Source organism: Cyprinus carpio, chromosome B7 (genome assembly GCF_018340385.1).
Source record: "Cyprinus carpio isolate SPL01 chromosome B7, ASM1834038v1, whole genome shotgun sequence".
Lineage (NCBI taxonomy): Eukaryota > Metazoa > Chordata > Actinopteri > Cypriniformes > Cyprinidae > Cyprinus > Cyprinus carpio.
Genome location: NC_056603.1, coordinates 40,934,038 through 40,956,697, shown reverse-complemented (window position 1 = coordinate 40,956,697; position 22,660 = coordinate 40,934,038). Strand labels below are relative to the sequence as shown.

General features: G+C 35.7%; 2 protein-coding genes across 3 annotated transcripts in view; one reads left to right on the top strand and one right to left on the bottom strand.

Annotated features, from left to right (window-relative positions):
- LOC109083310 (rap1 GTPase-GDP dissociation stimulator 1-like) overlaps positions 1–2,965 on the bottom strand; it is a 51,369-nt gene extending 48,404 nt beyond the window's left edge. Inside the window, exon 1 of one of the 2 annotated variants that reach the window (XM_042728678.1) lies at positions 2,585–2,965. In XM_042728678.1, coding sequence (XP_042584612.1) covers positions 2,585–2,588 — 4 coding nt within the window. In that variant the 5' untranslated portion in view covers positions 2,589–2,965. The remainder of the gene's footprint in view (positions 1–2,584) is intronic. The other variant, XM_042728679.1, reaches the window with a different exon arrangement.
- Positions 2,966–4,133: 1,168 nt separating this feature from the next.
- Positions 4,134–21,575, top strand: slc1a1 (solute carrier family 1 member 1). The gene is made up of 12 exons (XM_042728680.1): positions 4,134–4,543; positions 8,771–8,911; positions 10,859–10,951; positions 11,030–11,144; positions 11,448–11,490; positions 11,569–11,673; positions 11,752–11,936; positions 14,818–14,925; positions 17,347–17,469; positions 18,040–18,234; positions 18,336–18,470; positions 20,198–21,575. The coding sequence occupies exons 1-12, from the start codon at positions 4,444–4,446 to the stop codon at positions 20,436–20,438; spliced, it is 1,584 nt and encodes a 527-aa protein (XP_042584614.1). The 5' UTR covers positions 4,134–4,443; the 3' UTR covers positions 20,439–21,575.
- The last annotated feature ends 1,085 nt before the right edge of the window (positions 21,576–22,660 follow it).

Here is a 22,660-nt window from a genome sequence, read left to right as displayed (position 1 = left end):
TGGTGATTCTCGAATATACTTGTCACTCTGGGGATGGTTAAAGCCAGTGAAGCCTTCGTTCCATTAACAGACTCCAACAAATCACGTCGAGATAAAGGCCAACAGAGACAACGAGTCAAATCTATCATCAATCAAAAAATCTATCTATCATCTAGAAAAAAGAAATAAAAGCACAAACTTTCACCTGCAAATTCACTACATCAAACTCCTGCATAAAGCATAACTACTATAGTATACAAAAATATTAATTAAACCAGCTCCAAGTTCCATTAAAAATAAAATCTAACAAAAAAGTGTTATCTGCAATACATAAATAAATAAATAAATAAATATTTGGTGCAATTTTCTTCACAAGATGGTTGTGTCTTCTTTGCATTCGTTTGGATACCAAAAAAGGTAAAAACAGCTAAAATTACTTAATTTTTTTAATATGTTAATATATAATAAAAAACTGCAGTTAGGGGTAACAGAATCCAGACAAACATGCTTTTGGTGTAAATTAATATGTTGCAATTAAACCAAACTTGGACAAAACTGTAGCGTGAAAACAAAATTAATTACCTTAGTTTTGTTGCGCAATATTTTCAAAATGCACACACTTAAATTAAAATACAGGGATAGTTCAGACAAAATTAATAATTTTGCCATCATTTACTCACCCTCATGTTGTTGTTTAATGTTGGTAACTGAACAGTTGCTGGTACCCATTGACTTCTATAGTATGTGAAAAAAATACTAAGAAAATCAATGGATACCAGCAACTGTTCAGTTATCAATATTCTTTAAAATATGTTCTTTGTTGTTTTAACAGAGGAAAGAAATGTATACAGGTTTGAAACAACATGTCATGGGCGTGAGCAAAATGGCACAATGTTAATTTTTGAGTGAACTATTCCTTTAAAAGCTGAATGCAATCTTACAGTCGATGGTAAGAGAGGGGAGGGCATCAGAAGTCACCAGAAAGAAGACTGTCGTAACTCAGGATATTCAGATAAGAATTATCAAAAAAGGTTGGGGGAAAAAAGAACATATGCACAGATTAATAATTCACTATAACATTAAAAACATGCATTCAGAATATAGGTGAACAGGGTGAATTTACACTTCATGCCGACTCTTAAAACAAACAAAAACTATTTTTAAACTGATTAATCTCACTTTTTTCAGCTCTATTTTCAAGTCTGCATGAAATCAGATCCTATTTATTTTCTTTATCATATTGTGAATTATTCATTCATGCATTTTTTTTTAATAGTTTTACTTCGTAATCTGTACTGAAAATAAAAACTTTTTTAGCTGTTTTACTCGGTAAAACGTCATAATACGGTAGTAAAGTCAGTTGCAATGTCGGTTTCATATCAAATGAGATATTTTGAAAAATCTGTCAGCGTTTTGTTCATAAAATGGAAGTCAAAGGAACATTACAGCCATACAGATCTGTAATGGCATGAGGGTGAATTTTTGGTTGAACTATGTCCTTAACAAATGAAAATAAAATTCTGTGTTTAAGCTCTAAATCTTGCATGGATGACAAACGTAGCAGAATACATATGATATTAATAATAATATAAATGATAACATCAGTTAATAATATCTAGTGCTGTCAAATGATTAATCGCAATCACAAAATAAAGTTTTTTGTTTACATAATTTATGTGTGTGTGCTGTGTATATTTATTATGTCTATATAAATACACACACATACAGGATATATTTTGAAAATATTTACATACATTTACGTGTTATATTAATTATATAACAGAAAAATACATTAAAATATATAAACATAACATATTTTTACATGTATGTGTGTGTATTTATATAGACATAATAAATATACACATTACACACAAACATATATTATGTAAACAAAAACTTTTATTTTGGATGTTGGATGTTATTTCTGTTGAATAACGTTACTACAGCTGGAGCAAATAAGACAAAAAAAAAGGTTGAAAATCACTGCCCCAAACACACACCGCAGCCCATCCCTCCGTCAGAAATATTCAGCTTATGTCTGCTCATATGTGACCTCCTTTTCTGCCGACTCACCATCTTACTGCTTCATGATCCAGATTGTTCATATTCATTTGAATCAGTTCACCACACATGCACTGTTCTCCAGGTATCTAGTTCACACATTTGTGTCAAGTATTACATCACAGGCTGTCAATCACACAAGACCGGGATGCACTGGGGATGTCTCAGAAACACCAGACGTGTTATTAATTCCAAACTTCATTTTTCAAGATGCACTGCAAATCTAAATACTCATCTCCTTCAGTCACTGGTGATCATCTCACCAAGCCAGATGAATATAATTAGCCCAAAAATGAAGGATGCAGGCTGATGAGCATGTTGTGCATTTGTTAATAATCCATGGCAACGTTACATCACAGCCTCTCTCTCTCTCTGAAGGATGGGCTCTCTAAACCAGTACACGCTCTGGTTGTGCCTCAAAACCATTAGTTACTGCCTGAGCCACTCACACACTCACTAGTGTGCATTTATCATTTGCACGTTATTAAATATTACTTACTGATTATGAGGATTGCTGCAAATCGTCATGTTTCTCTTTACTTACCCATCTGGCTAGTGTGTGTGATGGTCGAAACGGGCTCCAAGTGTGCTCTCTGGAGGACTGAGTGTGCTGGTTGTTATCTCGAGGCGGGTACCGGATCGGTTTTGGTTCGCTTGTCAGACAGATATCCGGGCAAGGCCCACCTTAACCCACGCTGCTCCGGTCAAAACAGCCTCTGCCGCTACAGATGTACCGTTACCGGGGAGATGCATACAACCGGGTGAAAGCCCTCTGTGCTGATGTCGGGGATTGCGTTATTTTACCCGAAGAGATGAAGGCTCACGTGCATCAAAATAAATACAGCCGCACTTCCTTCTAGTGAGCGAGCGCTCTGATTCTCCGCACAGAAGGGGAGCGCGGCGAAGCCCCGCCTTGCTCTCAGCTGATTGGTTTGTGGTCCGCACAGAAGGTTCTTGTCTCGACGCTGATTGGTGGACGTCGTTGTCGTTAAAACAAGCCACGCCCTTTGAGGGTTTGCTCGAGTCATGTTGCTTGCATTGATATGAGAAGTCTGACTCGTTTACGCGAATCGGTTCTTTCGAACGGTTCGCTGTAAATCGCCGGTTGTAAAAAAAAAAACATTCAGTTATTCGTGTGCGTCATGACGTAATTACGTCATTACGTGGTCAGTAAAGCTGTTTGTTAGTTTTTATTTCGATTAAGTTGTATCTATCTATCTATCCATCTATGTATCTATCTATCTATCTATCATACATCTTAAATATAGTTAGTAGTTGCATTTCATTCATTCACATGTCTTTTTTTATTACGTTTTCCTTAGAACATATGCTATGAAGATGAACTCTCTTTTAGCCCCATGTGCTGGTGGATTGTATATCTTATTTCATTTTTTGATCAATTTTAGAAAACAACAGGTAGGAGAATGCCACTAAATAATGATGTTACGCCCTCTACTGGACATTTATGTGAAGTAACGATCAAAACAATTAGCAGTTTTACGTTTAGAAAATACCCGATATATTCCTTAGTGGTTTTGTAACTGTTCAACCTAAATTGGTTATATATGGACTAAAACACGTTTAATTATGTAGAATTTAATTCAGGTGATTACCACCCTTCTACGAAACACTAATGACCTTTTAGATTTGTTGGAAATTTATTTGAATCTATTTAAAGACAGAATAGTAATACTGCCCATCCCTGCATGTATGTATTTTGCCTGAAAAAAGGTCTATTTTAAGTAGTCCAATATCTTTACCGAGACATTTAGAATTCAAAGTTTGCCATTAAACAAGCATTACTTTAGTTCAATAGGAGTTGTAGCATCCCCGCGATAATAACAGACTAAAAGTCACAGAAAGACAATTATTGTCAAAAAGGTATTTGAGAAAGCAAATGTGTGAACGTGCTTTCCTCTTAATCTGAGTGTTAATTGTTAATCTGACCAAACAGTATGCTACTTACATATAAAAAAAAGAAAAAAATTAAACAAATAAAGCAAGATTTTTAATGTTTAACTATTGAGTGAAAGAATTCGATGTCTACATTGTAACAATATACTAGATTACGTTGCTTAGCAACATCAGAACGAATGTCAGTGATGTGTAGTGCGTTCTAAATTCGAATATTTTTTATACCTCATTTATAGTCCTAGGAGACGAAATGACGGAAATCAGAGGTCAGGTTGCAATAAACGAGCGATCAAAGGTTATCAAGAGAGCCGAGAGACTTTGGCACAGACAGCAGCAGCAGCAGCAGCAGCAGCAGCGGATCACAGCCCCCTCCCAACAGCAGCTTCACATCATTCTCCACCGGCGCTCCAAGACCGAACGACGGAAAGGAAGATCGCAAGCCTCGCCAGATTCAGTCGTCTTTCCATACAACCTGTGTGTCTGTCTGTCATGGACATGCTGGGGAAGAAAGAGCGGAGAGGCCGGGATGTGAAGGGCTTGTTGAAGAGGAACTGGATTCTCATAGCAACCATCAGCGCGGTGATACTGGGTGAGATGGGCTGGAGCGCCACATTTCTCCGCATCGTTAATTATGTATCCAGTGCTGCTGTTTTATTTTCTCTGTCTGTGCTTGCTGTTAGATGGATCTGCAAAGCCGTTGTGATATCATTCAGTGGCTAGTTTGACAATAAGGGCAATTAAAGTGTTTGTGTTTGTTGATATCTGCAGGTGTGTTGATGGGTGAATGTGATGAATGAAGGCATTGATCAGTGTGTGTGTGTGTGTGTGTCTAGATATTTTACTACTGCCACAGAGAAACGTGACCAGACTTCCAGTATGACACAGTAAAATCTAAAAGCTAATTGAACATGCCCGTAGTTAATGGTTAGGAAAAAAAGACGGTTCATTGGACATATGTTGATCTTAATTTAAAGGAACAGTTCACACAAAAATGAGTAGTTGCTGATAATTTGCCCCAAGATGAGTTTGTTTCTTCATCTGCGCAGATTTAGAGAAATTACATCACTGGCTCACCAGTGGATGTTCTGCAGTGAATGGGTGCCGTCAGAATGAAAGTCCAAACAGCTGATAAAAACATCACAGTAATCCACACCGCTCCAGTCCATCAGTTAACATCTTGTGAAGCAAAAAGCTACATGTTTGTTATAAATCCATCATTAAGACTTTATCAATCATTGCTTCCGTGCTAAAATAGGTGTCTTCTACCCATAATACAGCTTTCTCCAGTGAAAAGGTAATTTAATCTCAATCAAGAGATAAATATGCATAATTTAGAAGAGAAAACAGTCCAAAACAGTTCTAAACAAATATGTCGGTGGATTTTGATGTGGGAGGACAACTACAGGAGAAGGACTTTTTCACAGGAGGAAGCGTTATTATTATTTTGGACAGTTTTTTGATCAAAAGCCGCAGTGTAATGTATTTGTTGCTTGCAACCACACAAATTAAAAGATGTTAACTGATGGACTGGATTGGTGTGGATTGTTTGTGGATTATTGTGATGTTTTTATCAGCTGTTTGGACTCTTATTCTGACGGCACCCATTCACTGCAGAGCATCCATTGGTGAGCAAGAGATGTAATGCTACATTTCTCCAAATCTGAGGAAGAAACAAACTGCTCTACATCTTGGATGAACTGAGTGTGAGTAAATTTTCAGAAAATGTTATTTTTTTGTGTGTGTGAACTATTCCTTTAAAAAAAAGGCATCTTTTACAAAATATTTGTGTTGAAAATGCTAGAAAATGTGCAAAACAAAACAGCCTAAGATGATAGCTGGTCTCCCAGTTTGGCAATTTAGAAATCAGCTTGAATTAGATAAAACCAGCAGTCCAGCTTAAACTAAGGCTTTTTATAAAAATTTGAACTGTTATGATTAACAAAACAATTCAACATGCCATGAAACACAGTCAAATGTGATGCAAAATGTCCGTAATTAATAAATTACAAAATCCAGAACACAAGTGAGAAGTTTCTGAGAACACAGTTAACCTTTCTGTTAAAATATGTGCTCATCACATAGTTGTCTTAATGCATGCCAACATTAATAGTGTGCATTTGTTTTTTTTTTTGTTTTTGTTTTTTTTGCATCTTGAGGCCAGTATTCACAGCATTTAATAATTTAATAGAGTTTGATGGGGCATTTGTGTAATTAAAATATATAGCTTTACAGTTACTGAGACAACTTCACCTGAATGCCAACTCTCCCCTAAACATTTTTGTGCAGAGGTGTACAAAAAAGTCTTTACGACAGCCACTTTATAATAGCAAATGTGTACAATTCTTGAAAATAAAAGCATGGTGTAATCAATTGTAAATAATCATAAATGAGTAGTTATTTGGCTTGCCACAAACTGTCCAGTTTGTGAAGGCTTAGTCATCACAACATTAATGGTTTAATGCTTGGAGAAATGCTCAGAACTTATAGGCTATCCAATAAAATCTCACTATTGGTCTATTAGGCATTTCTGAGCTGATCAGTGATGCAATTAAGCAGCGGTCATAGATTATACACTATATGTACTGACAAGACAATGAGAAAAGTCTTGACTGCAGTGATGGCATGTAATATTTTTATATAAAATGAATGCACTTTTGCAATACTGCTATCATTATATTTATAATAATTATAATTTCATTGCATTTTTATATTATGAAAATAGCCAAAATAGTGGTTAATGTTTTATGTATAACAAACTCTCAGTCCTGTGCTTGTTTAATACTTAAAGTTAATTATGCTATGTTTATTTTATTTTCTGGATTTATATGGCCATGTTTGTGCACTGGTCAAAACACAGGTGCCATGCAGACTTGTGCAGTGGACTACAATAAAACAAAGGGCAGGTCAAACCAATCACTCTTTCAGTGTTTCATAACATCTTTTATTTACTCAGTCATAGGCACCATAATCATTATGATGCTAAAAGGTAATAAAGATATGTTACAGTACAACAGAGACTAGATCATTGACTGTGGCATTTGTGGTCACCTGGCTTTGGTTTAGCCTCGTTAAACATTCAAGACGTCTTCGGGATGTGTACTCGAAAGTGAGAATATCAGATATGGCATTGCATTTTAGATATACAAAGAGTTGTGAAGCCACCCCTCGTGAAAAAGAATCACATTTTAGCACACTTAGTACAAAAATAATATACTTTAGAATAAAAATATATAAGTGAACTAAATGTAATGTTATCAGACACTTAATTGCATTTTAATTGCAAGCTAGTTTACATTTATATTACATGCAGTTAGCTTAACTTTAGTCTGTCACTTAAGTAGGACTTTTATATATAATTTCATAATTACTTTACTTCTATTATCTTTGAACATTTGGAATGATGAAGTTGCAGTTTAATATATTTAAAAAATATTAGCTTTAAATGTAAAATTAAATAAATAAACTTTTTTAAAATGTACTTTAGTATGTTAGTCAACAAAATAAGTGCACTTATTTTAAGCGTTATTAAAACAATGATTTATAATGCACTTTAAAGTAAAACTTTTAATTTAATTTTAATCATTACAAAGTTCAGTTTTTAGAAATCTATTAAGTGACTTAAGAAACTTAAAAAACAGTCATGAATGTGTCTCTCTTTCAGTACACTTAAGTGCCCTTTTATTTCATTAATATTATATGTGTGTGTGTGTGTGTGTGTGTGTGTGTGTGTGTGTGTGTGTGTGTGTGTGTGTGTGTGTGTGTGTGTGTGTGTGTGAGAGTGTGTGTGTGTGACCCTGGACCACAAAACCAGTCTTAAGTGTCAATTAAAAAAAAAAAAATCCTTTTGATGAAAGCTGAATAATATTTTGCTGAGATACAACTATTTGAAAATCTGGAATCTGAGGGTTCTTAGCAATGCATATTACTAATCAGTAATTAAGTTTTGATATATTTACGGTAGGAAATTTACAAAATATCTTCATGGAACATGATCTTTACTTAATATCCTAATGATTTTTGTCATAAAAGAAAAATCAATAATTTTGACCCATACAATGTATTGTTGGCTTTTGCTACAAATATACCCCAGTGACTTAAGACTAGTTTTGTGCTCCAGGGTCACATATATATGTACACTACAAATTCTTTTTGAGTAAGGATAAAAGAATGACAGTAATAACAACTGCATATTATCAGTACACATTTGATCAGATTTTTGTTAAAAGTGTGCAGCGTTTTGTAAATTATGCCTGATGTTATAGAAAGTCATTGGAAACAGACACATAAATATAAATGTTATTTGCTGTATCTGCAGTGCAGTCCACCAGATTTCATTAAGTGTGTTGGAAAGCTTTTTAGTTTATTTGATATAACTGACTATATATCCAAATCCTTCTTCATAAAAGAATGATCCAAAACTCAAAATGACACATTTGTCTGAAATGTTTTTAATTTAGTTTAACAGCTGCAGCTAACTCAGCACGTCTCGTGTTGTGCATCTGATAACAAATACAGGAATGTTATTTGTGCCCCGAACATCACAAAGCATTTACAGCTCGCTTTTCGAAATTCGAAATGTCAGTGAGATTGGAGATTTGGAAGATCTCTTACACGTGCTGTGAAATCACTCTAAAGATCAGTGATGACACTTTGTTTTCTGTCTAGGAATTGCAAACAAGTTGATCTTGAGATATTATTGGAATATGTAGCTCTGTACATTCAGACTGGCTTGTTTTGGGGTTCGTGTAGATTAGGCACAATGGAGAGTTTCCCATTTGCAGTCAGTTTGACGTGCTTTCTGTCTTTCTGTCCGCAGGGATCGCGCTGGGAGTGCTGGTGCGGGACTACACCTCTCTGTCCCAGCTGGAGAAGCAGTACTTTGGCTTCCCAGGAGAAATCCTGATGAGAATGCTAAAGCTGGTCATCCTGCCTCTCATCGTCTCCAGCATGATAACAGGTATCGCTCTCTCTTCAGCCCATCACAGTATCTCTGTTTATGACTGGCTGTGAAAATTTGGAGGTTGTAAATGTTGCCCTTATGTTACCAGTGTCCAGGGCCACCTTCAGGGACGAGGGGCCACCCATAAAAGATTAATCGCAGCACTATCAGGGTCTTCTGCCTTTTTTCAATCACATAGAATTTCACTAGCTATAATGAAAAAAAATATATATATTATATTGTAGTATATTATTATATTATATTATATTATATTTGAATATCATTAAATATGTGCAGCATTTTAGTCATATATATTTATGACTTCCAAACATTTTTGTCAGCCAAGCATGGTTATTATAGTTAAAACTACAACATAAATAATAATAATAAAAATAAATTAAAAATAAAACATTTTCATTACTTGGAATAAAAGAAACATCAACTGAAATAAGAATAAAAAAAAAAGTTTAAGTTGAGGTACTAAAATAACTAAACTAAATAAACTAAAATATTAATAAAAAAATAATACAAACTATATAGATATTAAAAAAGTAATACAAATGTCAAAAATTACTAAACCTTTACATGAACAATATATATTATATTAACAATAGCTACAATAGTAGGGTACAACATGATACTTTATTATGTGATATGATTAATATCATATTTTCATATATGATTATCTCTAAGGTGGACAACCAACTTAATATATGATATTTACCACCTGAATCTAACCATGGCATGTCAACAGATGGAAAAGTCAGCCAGCTATTTATTATCATGTTAATTATTGTGTCATTAGTAAAAATTATTATTAAAATTATTGTGCTTTTTACCCCAAATACCATGCTTTCAAATTCTTCTGTTATTGAAGAACTATTGCTTTACTTACCTTAAACAAAACTGAAAAACATTAACAAGATGTTTGTCTCAAAATATAGTCAATAATTAGACTTTTGCTACATAAATCTACAACACTTTAACAAACATTTAATATTAGACTAAATTTGCTTTGCATTGCTGTTTGCGATCAGTCAAGGATCAGCCAAATTTCAATCAAGTGCAAAGTCAAAAAAGGTTGTTAAGAAAGGTGCTGAGGTGAATTCGGTGCCGTAGTGTTTTAAAGGAGTACACAGTCAAATTCAAGCCTAAAGTACCACCATATAGATTTTAAGTTAATATTTCAATAATTTAACAAACCATTACAGTTCTTTGATGTTGGTTAATGGTTATATCCAGGTAAAAACTCGTTTAAAGTGGTTTATTTTAATTGTTTTTATTTCAAAATTTAAATTTTACATTTAATTAATTAACTCTTGTTTAGGAAACACTGGCATAGTAAAGCCAAATATTTTATTGCTGAAATATGTACAGTATACAGATCCATCCAAAAGGATGGAAACACACTCTGTGTCCAAGTTTTAGACAATATCAGTTTGTGTTTTTGACACCGTCCTTATCATTTCTGGGCATAAAGGCAGTAAAGTTCTTACAGTAATCACTGAAGATCAGCAATAATGATTTCATTTTGATTACATATTGTAATAATGGCAATATACACACGTTACAGTCATACGTGCCCCTTTGGCAGATCCAATGCTTGATTGATTAGAATGGCTGAGGTTTATTCATCTGACTGATTGTCAATTAAGCTTAGTGTGTAATAGACCAATTAGTACACAGTTTAGAGATCATTTATAAAAAGCTGTGATATTTTTCCATGTTCTAAATATGTTCAAACTTTGCGTTGTCACTTATAAGTGCAAATCATCACAAAAAGATAAGGATTTATGCTATTGATAACATCTTAAACCTCATGTCTTTCTGGAGGGAAACTGTAGCTACAGAGCTTTTTTGTTGCATTGTAACCCAATTGCATTGGTTAACATTCTTTGTTGGCATTGTGAAGCGTGTTCTTTGGAGAATGCATAAGTAGCATTAACTCCAGGTCTTGTTTGTGAGGCGTGGCAGCGCTGGACTCTGAGGTATCGGGAAGGATCGGTCTGCGTGCAGTGGTTTATTACCTCTCCACTACCATCATTGCTGTCATTCTTGGTGAGTCACGTAAACATAACATCAATAAGCTTTAAAGACATAAAATGTGATTGTTTAACAATGATGTTGTGCTTAAAGGAATCGTTCTTGTGACCACGATTAAACCCGGGGTGTCTCAGAGTGCTGATAATATCGAGAGAGCAGGAAGCACTCCGAATGTGTCCACTGTTGACACCTTACTGGACCTGGTTAGGTAAAAATCGCATGTTCTTACTATAAACTATGACTTTTGCCTCAATAAACTCCCAATTTGCTGCTTATTAATAGTTAGTAAGGTAGTTGTTGAGTTTAGGTATAGGGTAGAGTAAGGGATCTAAAATATGGTGTTGCAGAATAAGACATTAATATGTGCTTTATAAGTGCTAATAAACAGACAGTATGCTAGTAATGTGCATGCTAGTGAGCAGCTAGTTAATAGTTATTGGTCTCGAATCTAAAGTATTACCAATTATGAATCTCTTTAACCAAGTGGTTTGTTTATCTCATTTCTTCATAGGAATATGTTTCCTGAGAATCTTGTGCAAGCCTGTTTTCAGCAGGTAAAATATACAGTTTTAACTTATATTAAGTCATGCAAACATACTATTTAGTTTAAATAAACATTGTTTGTGTTTTAGTATAAGACGCAGCGCAAAGAGATTGAACCATCGAAAACCAACATGAGTACAAGTAACACGACTACATTTCCACCGTTCACCACCATTATTTCAACAGTTGCACAGGTGAGAGAAAGATGAAGAGTAAATGAATGGTAAAGATGGAGAATGTATATATTGATTTTTGGCTTCTTTTTGCTGTAGAATTTGACCAAAGACTACAAGATCGTAGGCTCATACTCAGATGGCATTAATGTTCTCGGTCTGATCGTATTCTGTGTGACGTTCGGCCTGGTCATCGGCAAGATGGGAGAAAGGGGCCGGATACTGCTGGAGTTCTTCGATGCTATGAATGAGGCCACCATGAGACTCGTTCAGATTATTATGTGGTTAGTTCTGACACCTTACAGGCAAGAATCAGTGTCATTACTGCTCATACTCAGACTTGAGGATGGACTCTATTGACCTGGGTCAGTAAGAAACCACCCAGAGCACCCTAGCAACCACACTGCAACTCCCTAGCAACCACCCAGAGCACCCTAGCAACCACATTTCAACTCCCTAGCAACCATCCAGAGCACCCTAGTAACCACATTGCAACTTCCTAGCAACCACCCAGAACACCCTAGCAACCACACACAACTCCCTAGCAACCACCCAAAGCACCCTAGCAACCACATTGCAACTCCGTAGCAACCACATAGCTACAACTGAGAACTCCCTAGTTACCACTTAACAACTCCCTAGCAACCATCCAGAGTACCCTAGAAAGTGCATAGCAACCACCTAGAAATCCCTAGCTATTACATAGAAAGTCCCTAGAGACCACCCTAGTAAACTCTAGGTATAACATAGCAACCACTCAGATTACCCTAGAAACCGCATAGCAACAATCTAGCATCCAGTCAGAATACCACAGAAACTGCATAACAACAACCTAGAAAAGCCTAGAAACCACATAGCAATTCCTTAGCAACCATTCACAATACCCTAGAAACCACATAACAATTCCTTAGCAATCACTCTGAATGACCTAGAAACCACATAGCAACACCCTAGAAACCACGTAGCAATTCCTTAGCAACCACTCTGAATACCCTAAAAAAATACATAGCAACACCCTAGAAACCACATAACAATTCCTTAACAACCATTCACAATACCCTAAAAAAACACATACCAACACCCTAGAAACCACATAGCAATTCCTTAGTAACCATTCAAAATACCTTAAACACATAGCAACACCCTGGAAACCACATAACAATTCCTTAACAACCATTCATAATACCCTAAAAAAAACACATAGCAACACCCTACAAACCACATAGCAATTCCTTAGCAACCATTCACAATACCCTAGAAACCACATAGCAACACCCCTGGAAACCACATAACAATTTCCTTAACAACCATTCATAATACCCTAAAAAAATCCCACATAGCAACACCCTACAAACCACATAGCAATTCCTTAGCAACCATTCACAATACCCTAGAAACCACATAGCAACACCCCTAGAAACCACATAACAATTCCTTAACAACCATTCACAATACCCTAAAAAAAACACATACCAACACCCTAGAAACCACATAGCAATTCCATTAGTAACCATTCAAAATACCTTAAACACATAGCAACACCCTGGAAACCACATAACAATTCCTTAACAACCATTCATAATACCCTAAAAAAACACATAGCAACACCCTACAAACCACATAGCAATTCCTTAGCAACCATTCACAATACCCTAGAAACCACATAGCAACACCCTGGAAACCACATAACAATTCCTTAACAACCATTCATAATACCCTAAAAAACACATAGCAACACCCTAGAAACCACATAGCAATTCCTTAGCAACCATTCACAATACCCTAGAAACCACATAGCAACACCCTAGAAACCACATAACAATTCCTTAACAACCATTCACAATACCCTAAAAAAACACATACCAACACCCTAGAAACCACATAGCAATTCCTTAGTAACCATTCAAAATACCTTAAACACATAGCAACACCCTGGAAACCACATAACAATTCCTTAACAACCATTCATAATACCCTAAAAAAACACATAGCAACACCCTGGAAACCACATAACAATTCCTTAACAACCATTCATAATACCCTAAAAAAACACATAGCAACACCCTAGAAACCACATAACAATTCCTTAACAACCATTCATAATACCCTAAAAAAACACATAGCAACACCCTAGAAACCACATAACAATTCCTTAACAACCATTCACAATACCCTAGAAACCACATAGCAACACCCTAGAAACCACATAACAATTCCTTAACAACCATTCACAATACCCTTAAAAAACACATACCAACACCCTAGAAACCACATAGCAATTCCTTAGTAACCATTCAAAATACCTTAAACACATAGCAACACCCTGGAAACCACATAACAATTCCTTAACAACCATTCATAATACCCTAAAAAACACATAGCAACACCCTAGAAACCACATAACAATTCCTTAACAACCATTCATAATACCCTAAAAAAACACATAGCAACACCCTAGAAACCACATAACAATTCCTTAACAACCATTCAAAATACCTTAAACACATAGCAACACCCTGGAAACCACATAACAATTCCTTAACAACCATTCATAATACCCTAAAAATACACATAGCAACACCCTACAAACCACATAGCAATTCCTTAGCAACCATTCACAATACCCTAGAAACCACATAGCAACACCCTGGAAACCACATAACAATTCCTTAACAACCATTCATAATACCCTAAAAAAACACATAGCAACACCCTAGAAACCACATAGAAATTCCTTAGTAACCCTTCAAAATACCTTAAACACATAGCAACACCCTGGAAACCACATAACAATTCCTTAACAACCATTCATAATACCCTAAAAAAACACATAGCAACACCCTAGAAACCACATAACAATTCCTTAACAACCATTCATAATACCCTAAAAAAAACACATAGCAACACCCTAGAAACCACATAGCAATTCCTTAGCAACTATTCAGAATACCCTAGAAACCACATAGCAAAACCCTAGCAACCACCCTCAAGAAGCACGACTCACTTTTTCTTAAGAAAATGTAAACAAATATTTTTTATTACAGTTATGCAGTTAAAAAAAAGCATGTCCATGCAAAACATGGAAGATACATCAGCTAATAAATAATATGTTTCTTGAAATTATGAGTAATATTGATTATACATGTAATGAATTTTCTCTGGCAGTTACATGCCCATTGGCATCTTGTTCCTAATTGCTGCCAAGATCATGGAGGTGGAGGACTGGGAGATCTTCAGGAAGATGGGCCTGTACATGGTGACGGTGCTCAGCGGGTGAACAAGCTTCTCTAACGTTCCCTTGTTGATAAGCAGAGGAGCAGATTTACTGTCGGCTCTGCTCACTCACAGATAAGAGCCATGGACATTTAAAACTGCTCGAGCTGCAGATGTGCTTATTATACATTTCATAAACTCCAAACTGCCAATAATTTGAGTGATAAAGGGGACCGAACATCAGTCAGGAGATTCTGTAGCTGCAGTTAAACAAATGCCATCTGCGCTCGTGTGGAATGAGCTGAAAGCACACTGCTGAGTCAAACAGAACACAGTGTAGCTCTTACCAATAGAGAGGATATAAATCCCAGTGACCTTGGTAAGAATATAGGATGCTTTTAAAGCAGTGGTTCTCAACCCTGGGGGGGGGGGGGATAACAGTATAACTTAAGAATAATAAATGTATTAATTTCATGATTAATAAGTTAAATAACTTAAAATATATATGTGACCCTTGAGCACAAAACCAGTCTTAAGTCGCTGGGGTATATTTGTAGCAATAGCCAACAATACATTGTATGGGTCAAAATTATCCATTTTTCTTTTATGCCAAAAATCATTAGGATATTAAGTAAATGTAATATTCCATGAAGATATTTTGTTTCCTACCATAAATATCAAATCTTAATTTTTGATTAGTAATATGCATTGCTAAAACGTAATTTGGACAACTTTAAAGATGATTTTTTTTTTCAATGTTTAGATTTTTTTGCATAAAGTAAACCAGTGTTGCGCTAGTAAAGTTTTGATGGATGAAGATTGTAATCAAGGTAAAGATGATTATGGTGACATACAGGAGTCGTATGTTAGGCGCACGTTCATCAACAAACAACAAACCGTTCACTGTAACATATTTCTGCTTGAACAAAGTTCAGTGTATTCATGTAGTTGTCAAAATGTATGTACAGTGAGTGTTTTATTATGGATGCTCGCCAAAGAAGCGTGTTTTGGAGGGGGGCCTTGGAGTAAAAAAGGTTGAGAACCATTGTTTTAAAGGCATGGTTCACCCAAAACTGAACATTACCCCATGATTTACTCACCCTCAAGCTATCCTAGGTGTGTATGACAAATACAATCTGAGTTATATTAAAAAATGTCCTGGCTCTTCCAAGCTTCATAATGGCAGTGAATGGTGGTTGAGGTTTTGAAGCCCAAAAAGGTGCATCCATCCGTCATAAAAAGTCCTCCACACAGCTCTGGGGGGTTAATAAAGGTCTTCTGAAGCGAAGTGATGCGTTTGTGTGATTTAAAACTTAATAAACCGTAATTTCTAGCTTCCGCTAACTGTGGTACACACGGTCATGAGAGAGTGGTGCTCTAGCGGATGACGTCGTATGTAGGCGTAGCGTAACCTCCAGTAAGAAGTGACGGATGCGAAACTAAAAAAAACTGCTCACGAATTAGAACTACAAAATGAGGATTGTTGGAGGATTTCGATATTAGCCAAGAGGAGACTGGTTTTCCTTTGCTGTAAAGAAAATCTGGTTCGCTTCACTTCAGGAGGCATTTATTAACCCCCCAGAGCACTGTTTATAATGGATGGATGCACTCTTTTGGCCTTCAAAATCTTGAGCACCATTCACTGCCATTATGAAGCTTGGAAGAGCCAGGACATTTTTGTAATATAACTCCGATTGTATTTGTCTGAAAGAAGAAAGTCATATACAGCCAGGATGGCTTGAGGGTGAGTGAATTATTGGGTAATGTTCATTTTTGCGTGAACTATCCCTTTTACTCTTTCCCTGCCATTGACGGAATTTTCCATCATTTACGAGACAACGCACCATGGATGGAAATTTCTGGCTTTCTGTGTTTTCACTGATTTAAGCTAGGAGATGCTATTACAAATCTACTGCTAGAGAACTGAATGTTCATCTGGATCAAACACAAGAAGAAGCAAAAACAAGCTATCGCATACATAAGCAGATGCATACAGTATGTGAAATAACACGACCATTAAACAGAAAATAAATCAAAACTGCCCAACATCACCGAATGAAATTTTCATTGATGGAAGTGATCAACTTCATCTATGCTTCTGAATTTCAATTCTCTCAGCTTTTTGTTTAAAATTTTACTTTTTTATGAAACTTGCAGATTTTCGAGAGTGGATAAAAAAAGAATGCAATAAGCTAGAATATTTTTTGTTTGTTTGTTTTTGGTTTAAAAGCAGAGGCTCTGTTTTTTCATTTGACATATTGCATGTTCAGATATTCATAAAACAGAACATTCTGGGTCTGTGAGATGATCAGAAATGCTGGCGGTGGCTCGCAACTTTAAAAAAAAAAACTTTGGTGGGGAAAGAGTTAAATAACAGATTTTTAGTCCCACTGAAATTAAAGAAATTAATTGTATTCTAATGTTCATTGCTTATGATTATGTACAATGGGTTGTGTTTTAAAATATGTTTTCCTTTCACAGACTAGCCATCCATTCCATCGTATTCCTCCCCCTGATTTACTTTGTGTTTGTGAGGAAGAATCCATTCACCTTCTCTCTGGGAATGGCACAGGCTTTGCTAACAGCTCTCATGATTTCCTCAAGGTGAGTCGTGAATATTTTAGCATTGGTATATCGACTAAAGACTAAAAGATGTACTCAGTAAGTCTAAAAGCTCACTAAAGTTCAGCCAATTTGCATGTAATATGAATTTAAAATCTAATACATTTACAAGTACTCTTTTTAAAACTATGCTAAAGTGTACCTCTGATCCTTAGGACATATTTAGGATGTTTTTTATTTATTTATTTATTTTTTAAAATTCTAAGAAAATAATGTGAACTTTTTTTAAAGACAATTTAAAAACGAAATAATATTTAGTTTTTTAATGAAATAAATTCAGACATTTTAGATGGGACTTGAGTGTCCCAGTAGATTCTGCACAAGCAAAAGGCATACATTAAATGCTATGAATAATTCTTTTTTTAAAAAACAGCCATTGGTGTTGTGTTTTGATCATTATTTTGAACTTTTTATAGCAAGGCTGCTCAGCCCTGCTTCTGAACACCTGTCTTTCCAGTTTTTGATGTTTTAGATGAACAAACAGACTTTTTAAATCCACAACAATCAAAGAAAACTGCTATTTTGCAATAACAAATGTCTTCACTGTATCAGCTCAGCCACTCTGCCGGTCACGTTCCGATGCGCAGAGGAGAACAACAGGATCGACAAGAGAATCACTCGCTTCGTTCTTCCAGTTGGTGCGACTATCAACATGGACGGCACTGCACTGTATGAAGCTGTTGCTTCTATATTCATAGCTCAGCTGAACAACTACGACCTGGACGCTGGCCAGATTGTTACCATTAGGTAAGTGGGATATAAGCTAATTGGTGAGATATAATAGAGTTAAGTGGCTTCATGAAGGACGAAGGCCCGAATGATACTTTTTTTAAACGTTCATTCCGTAGTATCACGGCAACAGTCGCCAGCATTGGCGCAGCAGGAGTTCCGAATGCTGGACTGGTAACCATGGTGATAGTCCTCACAGCAGTGGGCCTTCCTGCCAGTGATGTCACCCTCATCGTTGCTGTCGATTGGCTGCTGTAAGTATCTGTTTTTTTATGACCAAAGTGTCAGGTTTACTTAACGTGATACAGTAGTGATGACGTATTTTTTAAGGCCAACCCATATCACCCAGGTTCCCACGACAAAAACCCAATAGGATTTTTCCATTGGCTTTTGGATTGTTGCAGAAAATAAACTTCACGAAATGAACACAATTGAATTTTTATGCTTTAGTACAATTGGCAGGAGTATAAAGCTAAATGTAGGCTACAGATTAACTACTCTAGTCACATGACTTCAATGTCACCACCATCAAGTTTCTGATAACCCTTTTTTTTTAACTTGACATCTAAAAACAAAGATGAATAATGAATGCACAAACGGTGTGTTTTTGCTTTATGTTTTTATTCAATTTATGAAGGCGCTCAAAATCGAATCATTATATATTCTATTGTAATTGTACAATACTGTCATATTTTGTTCATGCCATTTTGATAGTTTTTATTTTAAATGGAAAAAATTGTATAATTTAATTAATTTGAACAAATTTACAGTCAATACAGTCACTATATACATTGTGCCATATTTTCATATCTCTATTGATATGCCCCCAACTCGGAAACTCACGGCTGAAAGAAATGGTGCATTCAAGTCATGTCGGAAAAATTTTATTTATGAGTTTAACGCACATGAATGTCACTGCAAAATCATAATTACAGTTGAGAAACTCTGAACTTTCTTAAAGCTTTGAGTTGGGGCGTGTCAATGAGAAAACATGCCAGACGCGATGGATGCAATGTTTTTCATTTACAATAAACTATAAATTAAATTATTTCTTTTATCTAAGCATGTACGAAATATGATAATATTGTATAATTATGATAGAACACATATAAATGGAAAAACTAACTGTTGTTTATTCTTTTTTTCATCATTTTGTATAGGTAGGTTTTTTTTGTACAAAAGGTACATTGGCATCTTCTGGAAGCCCATTTCTGTCATGGAATAAAAAAATAAAAAAGTTAATTGTGACATTTTGTTTCATAATTTTGACTTTTTTCCTGCAATTCAGAGATGTAAACTCAGAATTCTGAGAAAAAAATGTCAGAATTGTGAAATGTAAACTTAGAATTGCAAGATATAACTTGAGATAAAATGAGATGCTATGCGAGTTATTGCAACAAAAATGTAAAATTTTGGGAAGAAATGTAGTAATTGTGAAATAAAAATTTGTGGTTGCTTTTTTATTTTTATAATAATGATTCTTTCTATAATTTAGTAATTTAATAAAGCTTATATCTCATAATTCTGATTTTTAATCAGAATTCTGAGTTTACATTTCTGTTTCCATCACGGAATAAAAAATAACAAAGTGATCACAAATTTTAATCTCACAATTACTACTTTTCTTCCCAACATTTTGAATTTTTCTTGGAATTGGGAGTTTAAAACTCACATAACATCTCACAATTCTGACCTTATGTCTTGCAATTCTGACTTTATCTCGCAATTTAAAAAATGCGTGTTATAAACTCAGAAGTGAAAGAAAAAAATCTGAATTGTGAGATGAAAAGGCTTTTTTATTATGTGACTTCAACACACCTGACAAAGGAATTGAGTTTGACACCTGTGTCCCAGGAGTTCTTAAATATGCACTTCTGACATGACTTGAAGTACATGGTTTCTGAAGGACCATGTGACTCAAAGACTGGAGTGATGACTGCTTTAGTGTGAAGTTTACATTGTTTTTTTCCCATTAAACCAGCGATCGCTTCCGTACCATGATCAACGTGCTGGGAGACGCCTACGGTGCTGGAATAGTCCAGAAGCTGTCAAAGCGAGAACTAGAGAGGATGGACCTGACTTCAGACGTGGACGTTGCCAACCCCTTCGCCCTGGAGACCACGCTGGACGACGACGAGTGCGAGAAGAAATCTTACGTCAACGGTGGATTCACCATCGACAAAAGCGACGCTATTTCTTTCACCGAGACCTCGCAGTTCTAGAGGCGCGCGGTGCTCGCTGCTGAACACGTGATGGCGTAAAAGGAGTTCAGAGAGGTAGGAGCCATTCATAAAACCAGTGCCATGACTAGGACGGAAAGTCATTAGCGAGGACATGATTGAGCGCAGACATTAGCAATACCTTCTTCTTCCTTTATTTTCGCAACCGTGCTCTTGAACTTACGTGTGCGCTAGACTGAGAGAAAACTGTGCTTCCACAGTTCATTAACATGTTGCCATGAATTATGCAAATTGTTGTTTTCTTTTTATTAACGGCGGTTGTTTCCTTTGGTTTTGTACTAACGAATAGCTTTTTAGCAGTAGGCGATTTTCGTATTTGTGTGTTTGAGGAGCTCTGTGCAATATCGCGCATCGTCAGATTAGTGTAACGTACGCATGTTGCTAACTAGCCAATGTTGTTATACTCAGAAAACGCTGATTTTAAGGTTCTCGAAATCCGCTTTCGAAAATTTTCTTCGCAAATTATGTTCACGTTTCAAATTCAGTGATGTGTGAAATGTTGCCAGTTCTGTATTTGCACTTGCTATTGAAAGCCAAATGTTTATGAGCTTTGCGTGTATTTGATTTCAGGTTTGTGCCAAATTGAATGTGTTGATATGAAGGGGAACATTTTTATACAAACGTTGCATGATAAAGACTTGATGTGGGGTACAGGAATGGCCTTTAGGATGAAAATCAGATCCTTTGTACACAATTATTTTGTCATGATACTGAAGGTGGCAAGCCTTAATAGTTTCTTCAGCAAGCCACTGATTCATTATTTTTCTTCTTTTGTTGTTGAATCAGAGCTATTCTAGAGAATATTCTGAAAAGACCTTACCGATGATGTTGCCAGTGCCAAATTTCTGCCATTGAGCCAGTTTGAATTTTCTTTTACAGTATTTCATTTCTTTATACTTTGGGTCACATCAGAAATGAGAGAAAATTGTCAATGTGAAGCATTAATGCTCTGCGTTTAAGGTTCTGAAGCGGAATAAACACTGTAAAGCACACCATTGTACAACTGTAATTATACAGTACAGTAGTCAAATTAGTCATACTGTATGATTCAACAAGTACTGTATGTGTATCCACAAAATAATAAAGACAAAGATGTCAGCACCTGAAAAAATCCCTAAATTGACTTTTTTCCATTTATTTTTTCACTTTACACACACACACACACACACACACACACATACATAGTCGTGGCCAAAAATATTGGCCCCCTTGGTAAATATGATCAAAAAAGGCTGTGAAAATTCATCTGCATTGTTAATCCTTTTGGTATTTTATTTAAAAAATTCACAAAAATGTATCCTTTCATTGTATAATAAGAATTTAAAACAGAGGGGAAATATCATTATGAAATGAATGTTTTTCTCAAATACTCGTTGGTCACAATTATTGGCACCCCTAGAAATTCTTATGAGTAAAATATCTCTGAAGTATATTCCTATTCATATTCACAATTATGAGCACTCCAGCATGATTATAAACATGAAATCATCCAGCTCTGGCTTCCTGTTTCACAGAAATATAAAGAGGAGGGAAAACAAAGCCCAAATTCCCTTAATCATCCATCACAATGAGAAAAACCAAAGAATATATTTCTGATGTGCAGCAAAAGATAATTCACAAATTGGAGAAGTGGCTTTAAGAAAAGAGCTAGAGCAGTGAAAATTCCCATTTCCACCATCAGGGCAATAATTAAGAATTTACAACCAACAGAAAATGTTACAAAACTGCCTGGAAGAGGACGTGTGTCTATATCGTCCTAATGCATGGTGAGGAAGGTCAGTTTGAGTGGCTAAAGACTCTCCAAGGGTCACAGCTGGAGAATTACAGAAAATAGTTGAGTCTCTGGTTCAGAAAACCTTTTAAAAAAAATTGTCAAACAGAACCTACATCAACACATGTTGTTTGGGAGGGTTACAAGAAAAATCCTCCTAGCTCATTCAAAAACAAACTAAAGCATATTCAGTTATCAGCCATGACTGGAACTTCAAATGGGACGGTCTTCTATGGTCAGATGAAACTAAAAAAATTAGCTTTTTAGCAGCAGGCACTCAAGATGGGTTTGGTGAACACAGAGAAAAAAAGTACCCCATGTGTACAATGAAATATACTGCTGTATATCAGTAAGTGACTGACTCTGTTAGAAATCTTATAATGGACCATGTTTGGATCTTCCAACCGTACAATAACCCAAACACAAACCTCAA